Raw genomic sequence first — 21,473 nt, 5'->3', positions numbered from 1 at the left:
CAGTGTTTTGAAGAGCGTCACTTCGACGTCAACACTAAGGTGTGTGTGACTCCATTTGTGATGGAAAATAAAGCAATAAACTCCATGAAGCTGTGGTTTACAGTGAATTTATAACAGCTAAGGGGCGTTGTTAGGTTCGCATCATGACTAAAACCCCTTTAGCTGTTATAAATTCACTGTAAACCACGGCTTCACGAGGCTTATTGCTTTTATTAAACGGTTATTCCATATACGTAGTAAGGTTTCACAAAATAAAACAGAGCAAATAAAGTGTAATGATATTAATAAAAACAGTGTTCTTCCACCAAACAATGTAGTTCCTCAGAAACAGCTGTAACAAAGTGGTTGCCGAGCAACACACAAAAGTAAACAAAGGTGTATGTTACTTTGTAGAGTAATTAACAACAGCTTCAAACGCGGCTCAGCCAATCAGAATCAAGGACCGGAACTATCCGTTTTATAATTACACTTGAATTCTAATAGAAATTTAAAAGGCTCTTGAACTCAAGTAAATTTGATATTCGTAACAGCATTATGTTTTCGATGAATATTTAATGCGGTGTTCACGGCGTGTCAGAATTACTGTAATCACGAGTCTGAACCGCTCGCCTCCTCACACTCAGATTGTTTGTTTCTCTGGTAACGTCCATGCGTGTCTTTGTTATTTATGAAAGTTTCATTAATATTAACTAGAACAATATGGAATATGCTTATACTCAAGGACACAGCAGGTGCATCAGGTTAATGAAATAGAATTTCAACAGAAATATGTAGCTACTTAACCACTCAAATTCTCTCATTATTTATTCATCCTCATGTTGTTTTAGACCTGAATGATTTACTTTCTTCAGTGGAACATAAAAGAAGAGATGTTGCTATTTTTTACAACTGGTTTTGTCTATAAAGTACAAAATATTTTTATTAGTATTTTAGTATTACTATATTATGAATTTATACACACACACACACACACACACACACACACACACACACAGTAGTCAACATTTAAAGCGGATCAAAACCTTTCATCCAAGTTCTCCTAAAACCTAAAACCAAAATGCATTATTGTCAACTTTTTTGATTCAAATGTTGACTACAGTACATACAGTATACAGATCTGGGAAGGTTACGTACAAATTAAAGTCCATTACTTGATTTTTTTTATTACTTTTAGTCTTTTTGATTGATTTTAGTATGATTTTATTGTTATTAGTTTGTCAAATTGATTTGAATATGATTTTTTTTTGTTATTTTGTTATTTACAACATAAGATGAATTAAGCATTACATTATTTCAAGGTTCCCAGACTGGGATTCGTGAATGAACTGCAGGGGGTTTGTGAGTTTAATGAAAAGCTAATAATTACTAATATAAAAAGATGTTAGTCTGATGAAGCGCCCGTGGCTCTCATTCTCAGAGGAGTCACACTGAATATAAATACATGAAGGTCTGCTCTTACTCTGAAGATTAAGATTTTGAAGTTTCTGGTTCTTAACATAATAGTGCATTATGACCCCTTTAATATAAAGAGTGCAGATGGAGAAGCTGGAGTAATGAAAGGAGGTAACAGAATATTTCAGTCTGCTCTCGAGTGATGTTTCAGCCTCTTGAACCTGCTTGAAAACTGCAGATCCTGAAGCAGCCGTCTCAAGCGCAGAAGCTTAAGAGCTCGTTACCTGTGATTACGCCTCCTGAGAGACGAGCCTGCAGTGAGATGAAGAGAGACCTGAGACTCGCAGATGATACTCAGCTTCATCCAAATGTTTTCAGACACACATTCATTCACCTGCTCTGACAATAATGAGGAAGAGTTAGAGTGTTATTGATGCCAAAAACAGAGAAAATCAGGGTCATCCTGTGATACCACACAAAATAATATTTCATATGATAAAGGGAAATATCTATCTATCGAATATCTATATTTTGAATATCTATATTTCAAATATCTATCTATCTATTGAATATCTATCTATCTATTGATTATCTATCTATCAAATATCTATCTTTCGAATATCTATCTTTCGAATATCCATCTATCCAATATCTATCCATCTATCGAATATCTATCTATCGAATATCTATCTATCTATCGAATATCTATTCATCTATCTATCTTTCGATTATCTATCTTTCGAATATCTATCTATCTATCTATCTATCTATCGAATATCTATCCATCTATCTATCTTTCGAATATCTATCTTTCGAATATCTATCTATCTATCTATTTTTTTATCTATCTATCTATCTATCTACCTATCCATCTATCTATCTATCGAATATCTATCTATCGAATATCTATCTATCTATCTTTTTATCTATCTATCTATCTATCTACCTATCCATCTATCTATCTATCGAATATCTATCTATCTAATATCTATCTATCTATCTATCTATCATCTATCTATCTATCTATCTATCTATCGAATATCTATCCATCTATCTATCTTTCGAATATCTATCTTTCGAATATCTATCTTTCGAATATCTATCTATTGAATATCTATCCATCTATCTATCTATCTATCTATCTATCTATCGAATATCTATCTATCTATCTATCTTTCGAATATCTATCTTTTTATCTATCTTTCGAATATCTATCTATCTATCTATCTATCTATCTATCGAATATCTATCTATCTATCTATCTATCGAATATCTATCTATCGAATATCTATCTATCTATCTATCTATCTATCTATCGAATATCTATCTATCTATCTATCTATCGAATATCTATCTATCGAATATCTATCTATCTATCTATCGAATATCTATCTATCTATCTGTCTATCGAATATCTATCTATCTATCTATCTATCGAATATCTATCTTTCAAATATCTATCTATCTATCTATCTTTTTAGTCTATCTTTCGAATATCTATCTATCTATCTATCTATCTATCTATCGAATATCTATCTATCAAATATCTATCTATCTATCTATCTATCTTTCGAATATCTATCTTTCGAATATCTATCCATCTATATATCTTTCGAAATATCTATCCATCTATCTATCTTTCGAATATCTATCTTTCGAATATCTATCTATCTATCTATCTATCTATCTATCTATCTATCTTTTTAATCTATCTTTCAAATATCTATCTATCTATCTATCTATCTATCAAATATCTATCTATCAAATATCTATCTATCTATCTATCTATCTTTCGAATATCTATCTTTCGAATATCTATCCATCTATCTATCTTTTGAATATCTATCTTTCGAATATCTATCTATCTATCTGTCTATCGAATATCTATCTATCTGTCTATCTATCGAATATCTATCTATCTATCTGTCTATCTATCTATCGAATATCTATCTATCGAATATCTATCTATCTATCTATCTATCTATCTATCTATCTATCTATCGAATATCTATCGAATATCTATCCATCTATCTATCTTTCGAATATCTATCTTTCGAATATCTATCTATCTATCTATCTATCTATCTATCTATCTATCTATCTATCTATCAAATATCTATCAAATATCTATCCATCTATCTATCTTTCGAATATCTATCTTTCGAATATCTATCTATCTATCTTTTTATCTATCTTTCGAATATCTATCTGTCTATATATCTATCTATCTATCTAATATCTATCTATCGAATATCTATCTATCGAATATCTATCTATCTATCTATCTATCTATCTATCTATCTATCTATCTATCTATCTCTTTCGAATATCAATCCATCTAGCTAGCTAGCTATCTATCTATTGAATATCTATCTATCTATCTATCTGTCTATCTATCTATCTATCCATCTATCTAGCGAATATCTATCTATCTATCTATCGAATATCTATCTATCTATCTATCTATCTATCTTTCGAATATCTATCTATCTATCTATCTATCTATCTATCTATCTATCTATCTTTCGAATATCTATCTATCTATCTATCTATCTATCTATCTATCTATCTATCTTTCGAATATCTATCTATCTATCTATCGAATATCTATCTATCTATCTATCTATCGAATATCTATCTATCTATCTATCTATCTTTCGAATATCTATCCATCTAGCTATCTATCGAATATCTATCCATCTATCTATCTATCTATCTATCTATCTATCTATCGAATATCTATCTATCGAATGTCTATCTATCGAATGTCTATCTATCGAATATCTATCTATCTATCTGTCTTTCGAATATCTATCTATCTGTCTATCTTTCGAATATCTATCTATCTATCTGTCTATCTATCGAATATCTATCTATCTATCGAATATCTATCTATCTATCTGTCTATCGAATATCTATCTATCTATCGAATATCTATCTATCTATCTATCTATCTATCGAATATCTATCCATCTATCTATCTATCGAATATCTATCTATCTATCGAATATCTATCTATCTATCTATCTATCTATCTATCTATCTATCTATCTATCTATCTATCGAAATATTTATCCATCTATCTATCTTTCGAATATCTATCTTTCGAATATCTATCTATCTATCTATCTTTTTATCTATCTTTCGAATATCTATCTGTCTATCTATCTATCTATCGAATATCTATCTATCGAATATCTAGCTATCTAGCTATCTATCTGTCTATCTATCTATCTATCGAATATCTATCTATCAAATATCTATCTATCTAGCTATCTATCTTTCGAATATCTATCTATCTAGCTATCTATCTTTCGAATATCTATCTATCTATCTATCTATCTATCTATCGAATATCTATCTATCTATCGAATATCTATCTGTCTATCGAATATCTATCTATCTATCGAATATCTATCTATCTATCTATCTATCTATCTATCTATCTATCTATCTATCTTTCGAATATCTATCTATCTATCGAATATCTATCTATCTATCTATCGAATATCTATCTATCTATCTATCTATCTATCTATCTTTCGAATATCTATCTATCTATCTATCTATTTATCTTTCGAATATCTATCTTTCGAAAATCTATCTTTCGAATATCTATCTTTCGAATATCTATCTATCTATCGAATATCTATCTATCTATCTATCTTTCGAATATCTATCCATCTATCTCAGGAGCATCTAGTGTTTGTGCATCATTCAGTATTGGGACGATCACACATCAGGTTAATAAAAAGCATTCGGTCCTTTATGTTTCAAAGGCCACATTGATTTTTCCTATTCAAGACGATCCAAGTTCCAAGGCACCAATAAATCCTGCAGAGTCACTGACGATGCATTTTAAACAAGGGGAAATGGCCTCAAATCCATTTAATTAATAAAACCATTAATTCTTTTACATTTTGTCTGAATGTTTAATGCAGCAGTGATTGACCAAACAGAGCCAGAGAAAATGCATCATAGATTTCCAAGTGTTTTGTCTTCTACAGTTAAATTTGCACCCAAACTTTCCAAGTCAAACCATGACTTTCACAATATATTTGTGGAGTTTCACCATCACTGTGTCACTAATAACGCAGCGGATGTGAATGTTTCAAGGCTCTTCTGGTCATTATAGTGATTGAGACACGAGCGAGTCAGTCATGGTGTGTATTGCTGCATCTGTTGATTATGGGAACTCTGGTTTGATTACAGCTATTGTTCACTGGGAAGCATTTTTGATATTTCTAATATGATGGGCTGTGAATATTGGCTGCGTGATTAGAAATACAATGCATGTTTTCTCCCACAAATCAAACAAGAACAGAGAGGTTGACAGTCTCTTCCCAGTATGCAAATATGTACAAATATGATTTCTGTTTGATCCAAGTACATATTCAGTTTACTCACACTATTCAGACATCTTGTTGGAAAGAAAGAATCTTGAATAGAGGCCCAAAAAGTGTCTTTCACTGTCTGAATGTCCTTGAATTACTTTAAAATATTAAAATAATTTCAGGGCCTACTGTACATGATAATCACTTTGCTTTTTCTCAGTTTTATAAATATTTTGAATTAGTTTTTATTTTGTGTGTTCCTGTCTTAAGTGAATTTTTTTTTTTTTTAGTTATTTTAAAACGTACATGCATTTGTAAAACATAAAATGTATGTAAACATAGATAACGCCACTGCACATGCACATAGATATTTTTACTCTGATTTAAATAGCCATATTCAAGTATTTACCTGCTTTACTTTCTCCTGTTGATCGAATTATTTCAGGTCTACATCAATCCTTTCAGTTCCATCAGCATTTCAGTGGGATTGAGCTCCGTTGAAATTACATTCGGATCAACCTCGGTGGAATCCACAGAGGTGTTTACCTGAGCCATCAGTTTGATTATAAACGGATAATTTGGGTGCATGTAAGCCATCATAACCATCACTGGATATTCTAGATGTTACCCTCATCTAATCCACTCGATTCAACTCGTCTTCAAATCATAAGAGCGCTTTATGAGCTATAAACATGTCGGATCAGAGATGTGACGTGAATCAGGACCTAGAACCACAAACCAGAAAACAACATTTAAAAATACACAAATCCAATCATAAAGGCATTCTCGGAAAATAGCACCACATTGTGCGTATATCTGAACAACTTTAATACAATTAAACCTAATTAAATTAATGATTTAGTAACGTTTAATTTGATTTTAGAGTGCAATGCAAAAGAACAAAAACAGTTTTTTTACTTCTAGGAGAATATCAGCCAGTTTGCATGCACCTATTTATTTAATTCCATGATAAATAACTCTGTTGCATTATTCATAAGAGGATACAATGCAAAATATGGTGTTGATAAATATATTTAAAGCACATTTGCACCATATTTTCTGCTGACTTTAGTGCATCAAAAATAAAGTGTGAAGGTGTTATCACACATGCTCTGCTCCTGATAAATCTCCTACAAACACCCAAATAAATGTGTGCTGAAAAACCCATGCTCACCACTAATATGATTAGACTTCTTGAAAGATGAGCATCCTAAAATTAAAGAAGACAAATGACAACAGATTACAGTACTAGCATACTGTATGATATGAACACTATTGCTGGAGGCATTCTGCTTCAGTATTCATTGGTTTGTGCATTGAGTGTTACAAACACACAGCAGACTGCAGGAGGTCAAAGTAACCAATCATCCGAGATCCATGGGTTACACTAATTAGCTGGTTAATTACTGCTGCTGCTGGTTGAGGGTCAAGCACCTGTTGTGCTCAATCCAACATCTTTCTCTTGTTCATTCTCGCAATATCTGATTATTTTCATGGTAATTAGTTATCATCACTTGAACATCGATTACATTCTCTCTCGTACTCAAGAGTTATTTATTATCACTCAGATGATATTATAGTTTTTATTAAGATTCAGAATAAATAAATGTTATATTTCCTGTTTTCACTTTAAGCAATTTTGTTGTTTTTGTCATTTTGTTAGTCTAAATAGTTTTTTGTTATTTATTAGTCTTAGTTATTAAGTTTTTAATATTGTTTTCAGTTGATGTATATTTTGTTTAAAGTTTTAAAGTTTTGTGGTTTTAGTTCTTTGGTCTTTTTTGTAAATGTCTATTTTATATTTATTAGTTATTAGTTTTACTTTAGTTTTTGTGTTAGTTTAAGCACTAAGTGCAAATGAGAAATGTAGAATAGGCAACTAATAAAATAAGTAAGGTTTTTTCAGTTTATGTTTTTAACAAAAAATGCACTTTAGTAATTTTTTTGTTGTTTTTGTAAATGTCTAAATATTATTATTTTTTATATACACACACACATTATATTAATATATATACACACACGTATATATATATATGTGTGTGTGTGTGTGTGTGTGTGTATGCATGTATATATGTGTGTGTCTGTGTGTGTATATATATATATATATATATATACATCACACACACACACACACACGCACACACACACACATACACACACACAGTTACTGTTTATTCCGTTTCAACTCCTTGGCAACTTTTTGATTACATTTTATTTCAGTTAAAGTTTACTTTATGTCAATTCACTTAATTCAGTTGAATTTTTTATGGTTTTGGTTTACATTTTAGTTCATTAACCGATCACATTTTCTGACTTGACAGCTACACAGCAAAAAACTGAAGATGGGTTTAATATGATGACATGCAAACAAAGTGCAAATCTGTCTGATCTAGAATCTCAGGTAAGACGGTCAAAGATCCAGTGGAGCTCACACAGGTCTGAGTTTATCCATCCACTCTCATTCATTTTATATTCCCTATAAATATTTGACCTTCCAGGCTGGATCTTCAGACCCCGGCTGTTTGTTCTGACGCTCATCATTAGCAGAAATCACACTGATTTACACAAAGCTGCAGAGAGTTGGTGCACGCTTCTCTAATAATGCAGCGAACGCATGATGTTTCAGAGAAGTTCAGAGCAGATGAGTTTTAAACAAAGGCGAAAGAATCAGAGGAGACAGAATAGAGTTGAGCAGCGTGCGGCGTGTTTGTGCCGAGATGAGGATCTCCAGAGACACACACACTATGGATTCTGTCAGAGTCAGACACATCATTCCTCCTGATTCATTGTGATGCACGGAAAGACTCGAACCGGAGCAGAAACAGTCCGTGAAGAACAACCTCTCAGCCGGTGCACAGAAGACTGAACAGAAATAAATGAGAGGGAAACTATATCCGAGACGACAGGAAGAGCAGACAGCAGTCACATACTGAGACTTACACATGTGACACAGATGAAGATTAACATATTACAAGACATGTCGCTTTCAATTAGAAAAAAAAATTCTAATTTTTATTTCTGATTTATATATATATATATATTATATATATATATATATATATAATATATATATGGGTATATGTGTATAATATATATATATATATACACGTGTGTGTATTTATTTTTATTCTATATTTATTTATTTTATTCTATTATTTGTTTTATGTTAATGAAATCAATTAACATGGTAAGACAACATTTTACGAGTTCTGTCGCTACATTTTCTAATTGTAACATTTATTTATATCAATAATAACAATAACATATAAATATAATATATATATATTTTTTTTTATTTATTTATTTGAGCACTAAACCATTCAGAAGCATTTCAAATCTTCTATAAATGTCAAGAAAATGAATTGGTATGTATATTTTTTTCCAGGAATCCATTTTCTTGGAAGAAAAAGACGGTGATGTTAATATCTAACAGAAGTTTAACCCAGCCCTCCAAACGCACATCAGAAAACCTGACGTCAGCAAACCCAAGCGCGCAAATGATTGACAGATCAGCGGTTCTTAAATATATATATATATATACACACACATACACACACACACACACACACACACGTAAGTATTTATATCATAGCTGCGGGTAAAATGTAAATTTTGCATGTGGTACTACAGCACCTATACGTATTATATTATATTGCATTATATTATAGGCTATTATATTAAAGTGCATTTTTTATGCAGTTCGACAAATTTCGTCTCTGAGACGCGTCGCCGTTGCGCGGATGAAGCACATTTGATTGATGCGCACAAATATTCATAACGAAAACCAAGAATATTTGTGAAGTTACAGAGTTACTGCTCTCTCTATGTCCTTCACACACACACACACACACACACACACACACACACACACACACCTAGACTACTCTGCTTCTCTCTCTCTCTCTGTCAGTGCGGTTCGAGCGTCTGAGCAGGAATGTGTCTGAATGTATCCACATTTGTTGAGTGTTATTTCAGCACTTTGCATTTATCTGCGGAACTAATTAACATGTGATTTAATTAACAAGCACTGATGTGTCTGATATCAACAGCGACTTACAGCAGGACAGATGCAGCATCCGCACACTTTACCAGGTAACAATTTTTCATGTCTTCATACCCAGCTTCCATAACAAAATCTGTAGATTTTATTGTCATAATAATATCTGCACATGTAACTTTCATCATAACACCCCGACAGCACGTGAGATAAACCTGCAAACCTCCTGGTGTTACAAGGAGGAAAACAAGTTGATCTTTAATATGAAATTAGTTATGAGGAAAACAACAACATTTGTCATGATGATGATGATGATGATGATGATTAAATTCTTTTTAATTACTTTATGTATGTAGCCTACTATTGATGTAAAATCAGTGTTAAATATAAATGCATATGTTAAATTTATCTGGATTACTGTTATTAGATAAGTTTGGCTGCACGCTCTCAAAACGTAAAAACAAAGCATAAACAGTACCTTTAGATGTAATTAATCTCAAAACATACTAATATCCACCCTTGAGGGGAAATAGAGTTCATCTTTGTTGTATCTACTCCTACGCTCCTATGACAGTGTATGAAAGGGAATTTGTATGAAGTATTCCTGTGTACATTATATGTCACAGCAGAGGAGGTTAACTGGCTCCGATACTCTCTGATGCTCTCAGACTGATCAGAACCTAATGTGTTTGGATTCTCTGCAGTCAGCAGTGACTGGTGCTCAGCAGGATTCACAGGCTGACAAAGAATGTCCAGGAATTTTGCAATTCAGCATCAATATTTTAAGTTAAAATGCATGCATAATACATAAGGGAAAGTGCATAATTTACGTGGTGCTGCATGACTAATAACCCTGTTTTACCTTATTGCATATTTTGCAGGTTACTTATATAGTCTTGTAGTTTGCCAAATAAATTTACAAGTACAAATATTCAATAGTTTTATGACTTGCATGCATCTCATGAAATCTTGTCACAAATTTCTTGCAGTCTATGGCTAAAGAAAAAATCAGTTTCCTGTCAGAAAAGCTTAGTCTTGTAAGTGCAAAAACATGTTTAGCAACTTTTAAAAGTGATTTTCCTTTCTTATTCTTAAGAAATTTATTTTTCACATCATTTATATGAATAATGGTTTATTTATATAACTGAGTTAAAGCTGCTGTGTGCACTGCTCAAAATTCAGTTTAAAAATGTAATGCAGAATAATTAAGCCTGCGCTCACCCATGCTTCTACCATCAAAGAATATAGTTGTTAATTGCTGTGGAAATGCATTTATGTCACCTCTGAGCAGCATTAAACAACAGTCTGCTTAAAGACACCTTAATGCAGCTTCAGAAGTGTTTCTGTGCCACCTTTGTAGTGTAAACTAAAGACTTCTTTACACAGCTGAGTTAAGGCTGCTTTGTGCCTGCTCAAATTCAGTGCTGAATAAATGCTAGACTAAATTATGCGTTTCTGTGCCACTTTGCAGTGATTTTACAGTGTGCCACCTTTACTGAAATAAGGCGTCTTTGTGCATACTCAAAATTGTGTGTAAAGATGCTAAAAGTAAAGATGCTTTTGTGTAAAAACTAAAAGCCAGACTAAATTATGCCTGCTCTGATCCACCTCAGTCCCAGTATGCACTTTTGCATACTTGTTATGTATTTATGTGTCAATGCATTTATGCCACGTCTGAGCAGCATTAAACAGTCCCTGCCAAGACACCTTAATGCCACTTCAGAAGCGCTTCTGAGCCACTTTTGCAGTGTAATCTAAAGGCCTCTTTACAAGGCAGAATTAAGGATGCTTTGTGCCTGCTTAAATTCAGTGTTAAAGAAAGATGTAATGCCGCATAAAAACCAGACTAAATTAAGTCTATATTAAAGTATATATTTGTTAATTGCAGTGTAAATGCATTTAAGCCACCTCTGAGCAGCATAAAACAGTCCATGCCCCTAAATGCCACTTCAGAAGCGCTTCTGTTCTACCTTTGCAGTGTAAATTGTACCCTTTTAATCGACTAAGACTGAAACGCTTCTGAAGTGGCATTTAGGTGTTGCATGTAAATTTTCGTTCTTTTTGTCACCTGCATCACTTGATATCATCTGTGATGATCTGATGAACAGAGAATCACTATCGTTCTTTAAACTTAACGTGCAGGATTAGCATGACAGATGCAAAAGAGAGACACACTGCGTCTCTGAGATTCACACTCAAGCAGCTCAGCTAAACATGTTTCTGAGTGCCAGAACAGCAATAGGTGAGACATTTCTCTGGTTCCCATGGCGATGAGTAATTAAAAGAGAACGAGTGTGCAATAACACTCATTGACACAGGTGCCAAATTAACCTGCCCAATGGCACCCATGACACTAATCTATCTCTGGCATCAGTTCCACATCATGAAAACGTTCAGTCCATCCAGAGCTGCAGCTGTTTTAGCACATGTGATGAATCTCTGCAGTCTCCTGAAGCTGAAATAACTGCTGCAGGGCCGAGACAGATCGCTCGCTGATCAACACTAAACGGACGGCACACAGAGCCCTCGCCGTCACTCAATTCCTGCCATTAAACACATTTAGGGAGCATCGACGCCCGTGTGCTCGCTGTGGGAAATAGATTTCACTCAAGCTGCAACTTAGAGACTTAAAGGACAGAAAAGCATGCCCAGGAGACATGGATATGAAGCAGGGTAAAGTGCAGAGCTGTTTATCTGAGCTCCAGCTACAAACCCTGGGAGAAAACGCTGAGGCTAAGCTCATCTCAAACACTATTACATGCCAAAACAGGTTTAGAACACAGCATTTAAGCACAAAAAATATTTAGATTACATTGAGCAGAGGCTTTTTATCCAAAATGACTAACATTGCACTGAAGCTTTACATTCATTTCAGTGAATGCATTCCCTGGAAATCGAAACTATATGGTCTTGGTGATGCAGTATATATAAAATATCTCGTGTATATATATATATTGTATATATATATTACACATACACTCACTTGATAAAAAATAGAACTTGTTAAGTTTAACCTTAACAGTTACAGAACCGCATGTGTTTGGAAAAGCATGCAAATTTGCTCATAACAAGAAATCTTTGGCCTACAGCCTTGGCTCTGCTTTCTGTAGACTCTTTCTGTCATTAACAAGAATAAAATGCAATCCATCTTTTCAATGTCAGCCATGTTGCCTGTCCGTTATGTTGATGTAAAGTTCATCTTTAGACCTTACCAGTCAACACAGAGGCTGGACCATGCTTATGCATCAGTGTATTAAAATGAAATCAGAGGCGCATCAGAGTTTGGTGACAGCAGCCAAAGTTAGAAATGAAGGTCACATCTGCTCATAACCCTTGAAACAGTTGGCATGAAATTAAACTGCTGCTCTTTTAACTCGTTGGATCTCAGCTGAAATGATTTGCCTTCAGTTTCTGATCATGTAATTGCTGCTCGGAGCTACTTTTAGATATCACAGCTAATTTAAAGACTGATAAGAATAAATGACCTTCACAGTTAAAGTTAATGCATTTCACCATGTTTAAACTCAACACAATCTTTAACGCAATTACAGCAGAAACGAGACATAAAGTGGTGTTATTGCAATATGTTTGAACACTGGAATAAAAAAAATACTTTTTTTTGTTTGTTACTGATATAACAAGGGATTTGCAAGCCTAAAACGAATGAATGAATTAATTAATTAATAAAGGTTTAAATGAAAATGAAAATTTCTGAGAAAAATAATCATACATTTTTACCATGCTTTACAGAAAACACCCACAAAAAATTCAAATAATACGTTTTTAATCTAAAATATAATCAAATTTAGTATGATCCCTTATTCTTTTATATACTATAATAAGTTCAGGTCATAATAAGTTTACATTTTAATTTTTACACAAATATATCTTTTACGCTGAATGACAGTGGAACACTATCTCACCCATATTTTGACATTTTATTTTCAAAAACGTTATTTGAAACATTAAAGCAGACACTTTACTTGCATGTAATATGCTTTATAAATGTATATAAAATTACTTTTGTAAATTTAATTAGATGCCAAAATTTAAAGTGACCCCTAAACGCTCTTAAATTAACACACATTTACTTCAGATGCATCAGAAGTGAGTTGATGCTTAAATTAAGAACAGATATCTGCCAATGGAGAGCAAATAATCTATTTAATTCAAAGGGAAAACTAGATTATTTTTCTGACCCCACACGCAGATATTTTGTCTTGTTTTCAGTGGAAACACTCTTCATCCTGATGCATTTTTCAGAAAACAGACTTTTGCACTTTGTTTCTCTAGTAAATTTAAGATATTTGTGCTGAAAAACAAGACAAATATGCATTCATTTTCTGCAAGAGCTATAATTTCTGAGCTAAGATCTCTCTTTGTTCTCAGTCTCAGATTTGGAAGCTCTCTCAGCAATGGATCTGAACTTCTTCCATACAGCCCGCGAGAACATCAGTATTAACCACAGCACGCTCTTCAGCGACAGCAGAAACCTCACGTTATTACCGTTCTACCAGCATTCCCTTCGCGTGTTCGCCTGCCCTCCGTCCATTATCCTGGCCTACGTGCTCATCTTCTCGCTGTGCATGCTGGGAAACATCCTGGTGTGCTTCATCGTGCTGAAAAACAGGCAGATGCGAACCGTCACCAACATCTTCATACTCAACCTGGCCATCAGCGACCTGCTGGTGGGCATCTTATGTCTTCCCATAACGCTGGTGGACAATCTGATCACAGGTAAATCTGTAACTTCAGGTTTAACGCACCTGGAGAGAGTTTATCTGTTAGTATTTGCATGCATCTCCATGCTGCCATCTTCATGAGGACTCACACGGCCAATCAGCAGAGCCGTGGATGTCATGTGTGTAATTTCTCAGCTTTGTGTATCTTGTGAATATGTGTATGTGTTTTATGAATTTAATGGGTTATTTTTTATTCTTTAAAAGCCTACTGGATAATATTTAATATGCACATTTTTTAAGGCTCTAAATGCTCTACATGATCAAAACTTTGCTGTTAAACCTGTTGAACAATGTTTTATACAGTAAAAGCTCTTTTAGTGTAATTCATCCAGCTTCAGCTGGAGCTTCTCGTGTCAAATCTTGAGTGATTTTGATCAAGTAAAGTTTAGAATTGTTGAGGTTATATTTATGGTTTAAATGTTTTTGTGCTGTTGCAGCTCAGCTTTACTTGATTCTCCATCAATAATTTTTTTAAATAAAATCGTATTTATTTTGATGCATCTGTGTTTTGCATTGGAAATGCATTTCAGGATGAACTAGTTTTTTCTAGTTTTCTCCTCAGACTCAGCTGGTTAGTGGGTCTTTGTTGTGGTTCTCAGTACTTTTTAGTCATTTATCGGCAAATGCGAGCGCTGAGGAAAAGCCTAGCATTAGAGGCAGCAGCATTTGTGCAGCTGTTGCATAACGAACACACTACCTTTGTGTTTCCGTGCATTCATTTCTGTCGAAGTGAAGTAGAAACATGATGAAAACAGCAGAAGAAACGTTATGTAGGGCTTTTAAAGTGCAGGAGTCAACAGAGTCTCTGCAGCCGTTCAGCAAATGCAAACATGTTTTACATCACCAAGTGTTTGTTTGCTGGATGTCAGCATTACACACTGTTGACTCAGATTCAACATTTGCATCAGACCATGTGTTGTGTAAAGCAGCCATATGCCAGCTGATTATCAGCTTGTTGGAAGTTAAATACGGCTGTAACATCCAATATGCCACAGATCATTAAAACCTCATTCATTTACATCAATCTGTTGAACGTGTAATGATATTTTTAATTGTTTTGACATTTTATGATGTTATTTAAATTGTAGTGTAAAAAATGTTGTTGATTATTTGTGTGTATTGTTGTTGAGGAAAGAAAACAAATATGCACATTCATGTCAAATATTTAATATACATATTCACAGATTTTGCATTCAAAGAGTGTAATCAGAATAGAGGATGATTGTTTTTTTGTTTTGTTTTTTTTGGGGGGTGTTTCAGGATCTTTAATAAGGAAAATTCAGTGTAAATGTTGTTGTTTTTAAAACATTCATTAATGCTGGATAAAATGTCCAGTAGTTCTGTATCAGATATTAATACTAAGTTTGTTAAATTTGGAAAAATTTTTGTATATGTTTTTTTTATTAATTTATGATAAGTCATGATAAAGGATAAAAAAAAAATGAGGTCATAATCATAATTTAGACTTTTTAATTTAATAGTAAAAAAAAAAAAAAATAACTAATAATTTTTCTTTTACTTTTTATTGAATAATTGCAGTATTTTGTGTTGATTTGTTTTGGGATAATTTCAACACACGTTTTAATTTTTACTTTTTATCTCATAATTATGACTTAGTATATCATAATATCGAGTTTGTTCTAATAATTATTACTTTTTAATCTTACAATTAAAATGTTTGGCATAATTTTGACTTTCAGTTTTATTTTTTTATTTTATTTTATGTCTCTGTTGTTTTTTTTTTTTATTTTATTTTTTTTACTTTTTTTATAATAAGAATCTTTTTTTTTATTTTTTTTTTATTTTTTTTTTATTAATGTCTAGTTTTTATTTTTTATTTTATAATTTTTGTTTTTTTTTATGTCTACTTTTTATCTTATAAATAATTATGATTTTTTTTAAGAGTTATAATTGTCTACTTTTTGTCTTTTTAGATATTTTTGGTTTTTTTTTTGTTTTATAATTTATTTTTTTTTTTTTTTTTTAATTTTTGATTTTTGTTATAATTTTTTTGAATTTTTAGAATTTTTTTATTAACAAATATATTTTAAGTTGATGTTTTTGATCATTTAAAAAACATTTTTAAAAAAAGCTCTGCATTGAAAAAAAAAATGATGCTAAATGTTTTTTATGGGTACTGCTTTAAGTGGTTTTTGCAAACAATTTTAGTTTTTTTCAGCTACTGTACATTTTTTAAAGAAATGTTTAAAGTTAGTCAACTAAAATCTTTTGCTGCAGCTAAAAATGGAAATTGACTGCAAAACATTTACCTTAAAAAAAAATTAGTAAATTCAATGAATTGTTTTTTTAAGTGTGCTGTACAGAAATCACAAATGAAGTGAATATTCTGCCACTTTCACGTGAAGAGTTGTTTCTTCACTTATAAATAAATATATACAGTGCTTCTGTTTGTTTTCCTCTTTAGTGTTGTGTTTGTTTTGTTTCTGTGGTATGTATGTGATCGCTCTCTCCTCTCTCTCTCAGGCTGGCCGTTCGATGTGGTCATCTGTAAAATGAGTGGACTCGTCCAGGGAGCTTCAGTCTCGGCGTCGGTCTTCACGCTGGTGGCCATCGCAGTGGAAAGGTTAATAACTCTCACCCTCCTGCACTTCACATGAATACAAACACCAACATCCTTCACACGGCTCTCTGTGAAACCAGCTCTGCTCAATCACTCTGTGACTTCAATTAATAACTGAGACAAAAAATGATCAACATCTCAACACTTACTCACCCTTATGTCCTTCCAAACCCTCAAGACGCTCTCAGAAACACTCACATGAACTAATTAAGCTTCTGGTTGGTGACAGACGTGTTCACAATGTGCTGGTTTTGTTTGGAAAAGAACAACAGATGAACTTTTTTTCATCCTAAATAAATAAATATGACTTCTGATGACTTAATTTTTATCTTAAGATTAAGAATTATGAATTGGTATGTCATAAATGAGACATGGCTTTTTGTCATAATACTGACTTTTCAGTTTACCAATTTACCATTTTGACTTTAATAACTGTGATATTTTATGTTGATTGCTTTTTGATCATTTCAACTTTGTCATAATTTTCAACTTTTGTCTCATAATTATGACTTGTCATTTGATTTTTTTTTATCCCGTAATATCCCATTTTTTGTTTTTGTTTTTTGGCATAATTTAGATTTTTCAATACCAGTTTTTTTAGTTTTTCTTAATAATTCTACAGGTTTGTTCAGACTTCTTATATCATAATTATGACCTAGTATGTTGTAATTTTCACTTTTTCTCATAATTATGACTTTTTGTCATATTTTTGACCTTTTAATCTCATAATTTCTATTTTTCTTTTTATTATGATTTTTATAGTATTTTAATTTGTTTTTTTTTTTATTTTTATTTAAAGATCATTTGTGATTTTATGTTGATTTATAAAGATACGACTTATTATTAGCCATAAATTTTCACATTTGTCTCAAAAATGTTAATTTTTGTCATAATTGTAACTTTTAAATCTGACCTTTAAAACACAATTTTGACTTTTTATTTAATAGTACAACATTAACATTTTCAAAATGTTCTATTTTTAATGTCACCATTTCAGTTTTTTTTTTTTTATAGTTTTTGTTAGTTAATGGTTTTTTTTTTGATTTTTTATTTTTATTTTTTTTTTTTTGGTTAAGATATTATTTTCTTACTGATTTTTTAAGAAAATGAACAACTGCTATAAAGCTTCTGTCTGGCCGTTGACAGACGTGATTACAATGTGCTTGTATTGTTTGAAAAAAGAATGAAAAATCCCTTTGTGTTCCACAAAAGAAAGTAAGTCAAAACAGATCTTAAAAGTACCATTGAATAGAAGATGACAGCGAGTGTCAATGAGAGAGGCGTTCTTCCTTCTGAGAAACTGTCGTGACACACACACACACACACAGAAATCATTTGACAGACACTTCACACGTTATGTCACATTGGATTTTATCTAACAAAGCAGTAATTTGTAAGGACTGGAGCTCTCTATCTATCAACTTGATTCTTAGGTTGCAATAATTCAGCACTTTTGATGAAGAAGTCAAATCTCTGAGGTGCTTTAAAGGGGTCCTATTATGCTTTTTCACTTTTTTGACTTTAGTTAGTGTGCAATGTTGCAGTTTGAGCATGAAAAAGATAAGTCAAATCTCTTTGCTTTTTTTCATGTAAAATATAAATGGAGGTTTTCTATTTAACTGAAAAGGGAGATTTTATTTTCTAGAACTAACGGATAATTGGTGGTTCGGGGCACAGCGCGCTTCTTCCGTTATGTTGGTAAGAGAGTCACTCATTTGATTAATTCCACAGTGTTGCCAACACATTTTTAAGGGAAGTTGCTAAAGGAAGGTTGATTTGTTGCTAAATGTCATTGCGCAATAACGTCATTACATAATGACGCAAAATTGTCACTACATCAGATCTCATCAAAAATATATTTTGTATATGTTAATTTAGATTTGTTCGTAAAATAATATTAATGCATAATATAATATAAATATGTAAATAACTATTTTTAAATACATTGAATTACAGAAAACGTACACTTTTTTTAACCAATTACAATTTATGTTTTTGTTTTATTACCCAGTAAACATGTAAGTAGATAACAGACAATGTCCTGGAAAATTACTTCTACCTTTTACAATTTTAGATTAGTCTTTGACAAAAACACCAATGTTTCCAGCTTTTTGTTCTATTGATATCTTGCATGTTTAGATATTCATACAGAAAAAAAAAATAAAATAAAAAATGTACCAGGTGGCATTTAAAAAATTAAATAAAAAAAATTTTCCAGGTCAAACTTTTGTGAAAGTGATCAAAAATGCTGGCGATGGCTGTCAACTTTTAAAAAAAAAACACTGAGGGAAAGGGTTAAATGTAATGTGTGAAATCATTTAACTGTTTTAAAATGATGGCGATGGGTGTAAGGTTTTAATTTAATTATTTATTTTATTTTATTTTTCAAAATATGACATTTTGTCATAATTTATTTTTTTAATCTCAAAAATTTAGACTTAGTTTGTCTTTATTTTGATTTTTAGATTTTTTTTTTTATCTCATCATTTGACTTCATTTTGAAATCTCATAAATTTAACTATTTTATAACTATGAATACATATTTTATAACCACGACTGTATGATTTTTTTTTTCTTTTTGTGTTATCATTTTTCATTTTGTTTTGTGTAAGCTTTTGTTTTTTACTTATTATTATCATTTTTTATTTTTTTTTTTTAGGATTTTAAGTTTTTTTATTTTATTTTATTTTTTTGTTTTTTTTTTTTATTTTTTGGTTATTTTTTTTTATTTTGATTGATTTAGATTATTTTGATTTTGATTTGATTTGATTTAGATCTTTTTTTTAATTTCATCACTTTGACTTTTAAAATCTCAAATATTTGTCAATTTTATAACTGACTACACATTTTATAACTGTGACTGCATTATTCTGAGTCATATACAGTAGATTTTTTTTATGTCATCATTTCAATTTTGCACTCATAATTTTGACTTCTTAATCTCCGAAATTAAAATGTATAATTCAGGTTTTTGTCATAATTTCGATTTTTTAATCTCATCATCATTTTGACTTTTAAATCTCTTGTATTTGACTATTTTATAACTATGAATATATGATTTTGAGTCATAATTTCGACTATTTATGTCATCATTTCAATTTTGGTCATAATTTCAAAGGGATAGTTCACCCAAAAATGAAAATTCTGTCATTAATTACTCACCCTCGTGTCGTTCCAAATCTATGTTCATCTTCGGAACACAAATTAAGATATTTCCATAGACAGCAAGGGAAGAAGTATTCTCGCAGCTTCATAAAATTAGGTTGAACCTCCAGTGTCACATGGACTATTTTAACAATGTCCTTATTGTCTTGATCGTGGTAGGACCCGTACTGTCTATGGAGGGTCAGAGAGCTCTCGGATTTCATCAAAAATATCTTAATTTGTGTTCTGAAGATGAATGAAGGTCTGGCGGGTTTGGAACGACATGAGGGTGAGTAATTAATGACTGAATTTTCATTTTGCGGTGGAGTAACCCTTTAACTTCCTCACTCTGGTTTTCCAAAGCATGATTAAGTTTCTCCCGTACAGTCTGGTCCAGATGGCTCAGATCTGATCTCCTGTGTTCCAGGTTTCGCTGCATCGTCTATCCGTTCCAGCGGAAGCTGACGCGGCGTCAGGCCATCATCACCATCGCCTTCATCTGGGCGCTGGCCGTGGGCATCATGTGTCCGTCCGCCGTCACGCTGACCGTCTCGCAGGACCTCCTGCACTTCACCGTGGACGGGGACAATGAGACGCACCCGCTCTACACCTGCTGGGAGGCCTGGCCCGACCAGAGCATGAGGAAGATCTACACCACCGTGCTTTTCTCGCACATCTACCTGGCTCCGGTCACGCTCATCTTCATCATGTACTCGCGCATCGCGGTCAGGCTGGTCAAGCCGCCCGTCTTCCGCCGCAAGCTGCGCGTGGTGAACATGCTCCTGATGGTGGCGCTGCTCTTCGCCGTCTCCTGGCTTCCGCTCTGGATCCTCATGATGCTGACTGATTACGGGAATCTTACGGCCGCTCAGCTGGATCTGGTGGCCGTCTATGTCTTCCCGTTCGCTCACTGGCTGGCCTTCTTCAACAGCAGCGTCAATCCTATCGTTTATGGCTACTTCAACGAGAACTTCCGGCGCGGATTCCAGGAGGCGTTCAAGCTGGGTTTGTGTGTGGTGCATGAGCCGCCGCAGCCCAGACGCAACGCAGCGTGGAAACACAACCGGGTGTTTGCGGACCGAGACGAGAAGAACACAAAGAGGGACGGCAGGAGAGAGTTCTGCAGCGGAGAGCAGAGAGACGAGCTGGTGCTGGAGGATCTGGACTGAGACACTTACACACACAAACACACACGCATGCACACACACACACACACACATATGAACGCACACACACCCATGCACACACATACACACACATGTACACACACACACTCACTCACA

The 21,473-nt window shown here is 33.0% G+C and overlaps 1 protein-coding gene across 1 annotated transcript; it reads left to right on the top strand.

Annotated features, from left to right (window-relative positions):
* The first annotated feature begins 14,115 nt into the window (after positions 1–14,115).
* On the top strand, positions 14,116–21,473 carry LOC109099942 (neuropeptide FF receptor 1-like). The gene is made up of 3 exons (XM_019113412.2): positions 14,116–14,460; positions 16,950–17,049; positions 20,618–21,473. The coding sequence occupies exons 1-3, from the start codon at positions 14,139–14,141 to the stop codon at positions 21,357–21,359; spliced, it is 1,164 nt and encodes a 387-aa protein (XP_018968957.2). The 5' UTR covers positions 14,116–14,138; the 3' UTR covers positions 21,360–21,473.

This window comes from Cyprinus carpio, chromosome B12, assembly GCF_018340385.1.
Source record: "Cyprinus carpio isolate SPL01 chromosome B12, ASM1834038v1, whole genome shotgun sequence".
Taxonomy (NCBI): domain Eukaryota; kingdom Metazoa; phylum Chordata; class Actinopteri; order Cypriniformes; family Cyprinidae; genus Cyprinus; species Cyprinus carpio.
Note: the sequence above shows the minus strand (reverse complement) of the source record. Positions and strands in the feature narration are given on the sequence as shown.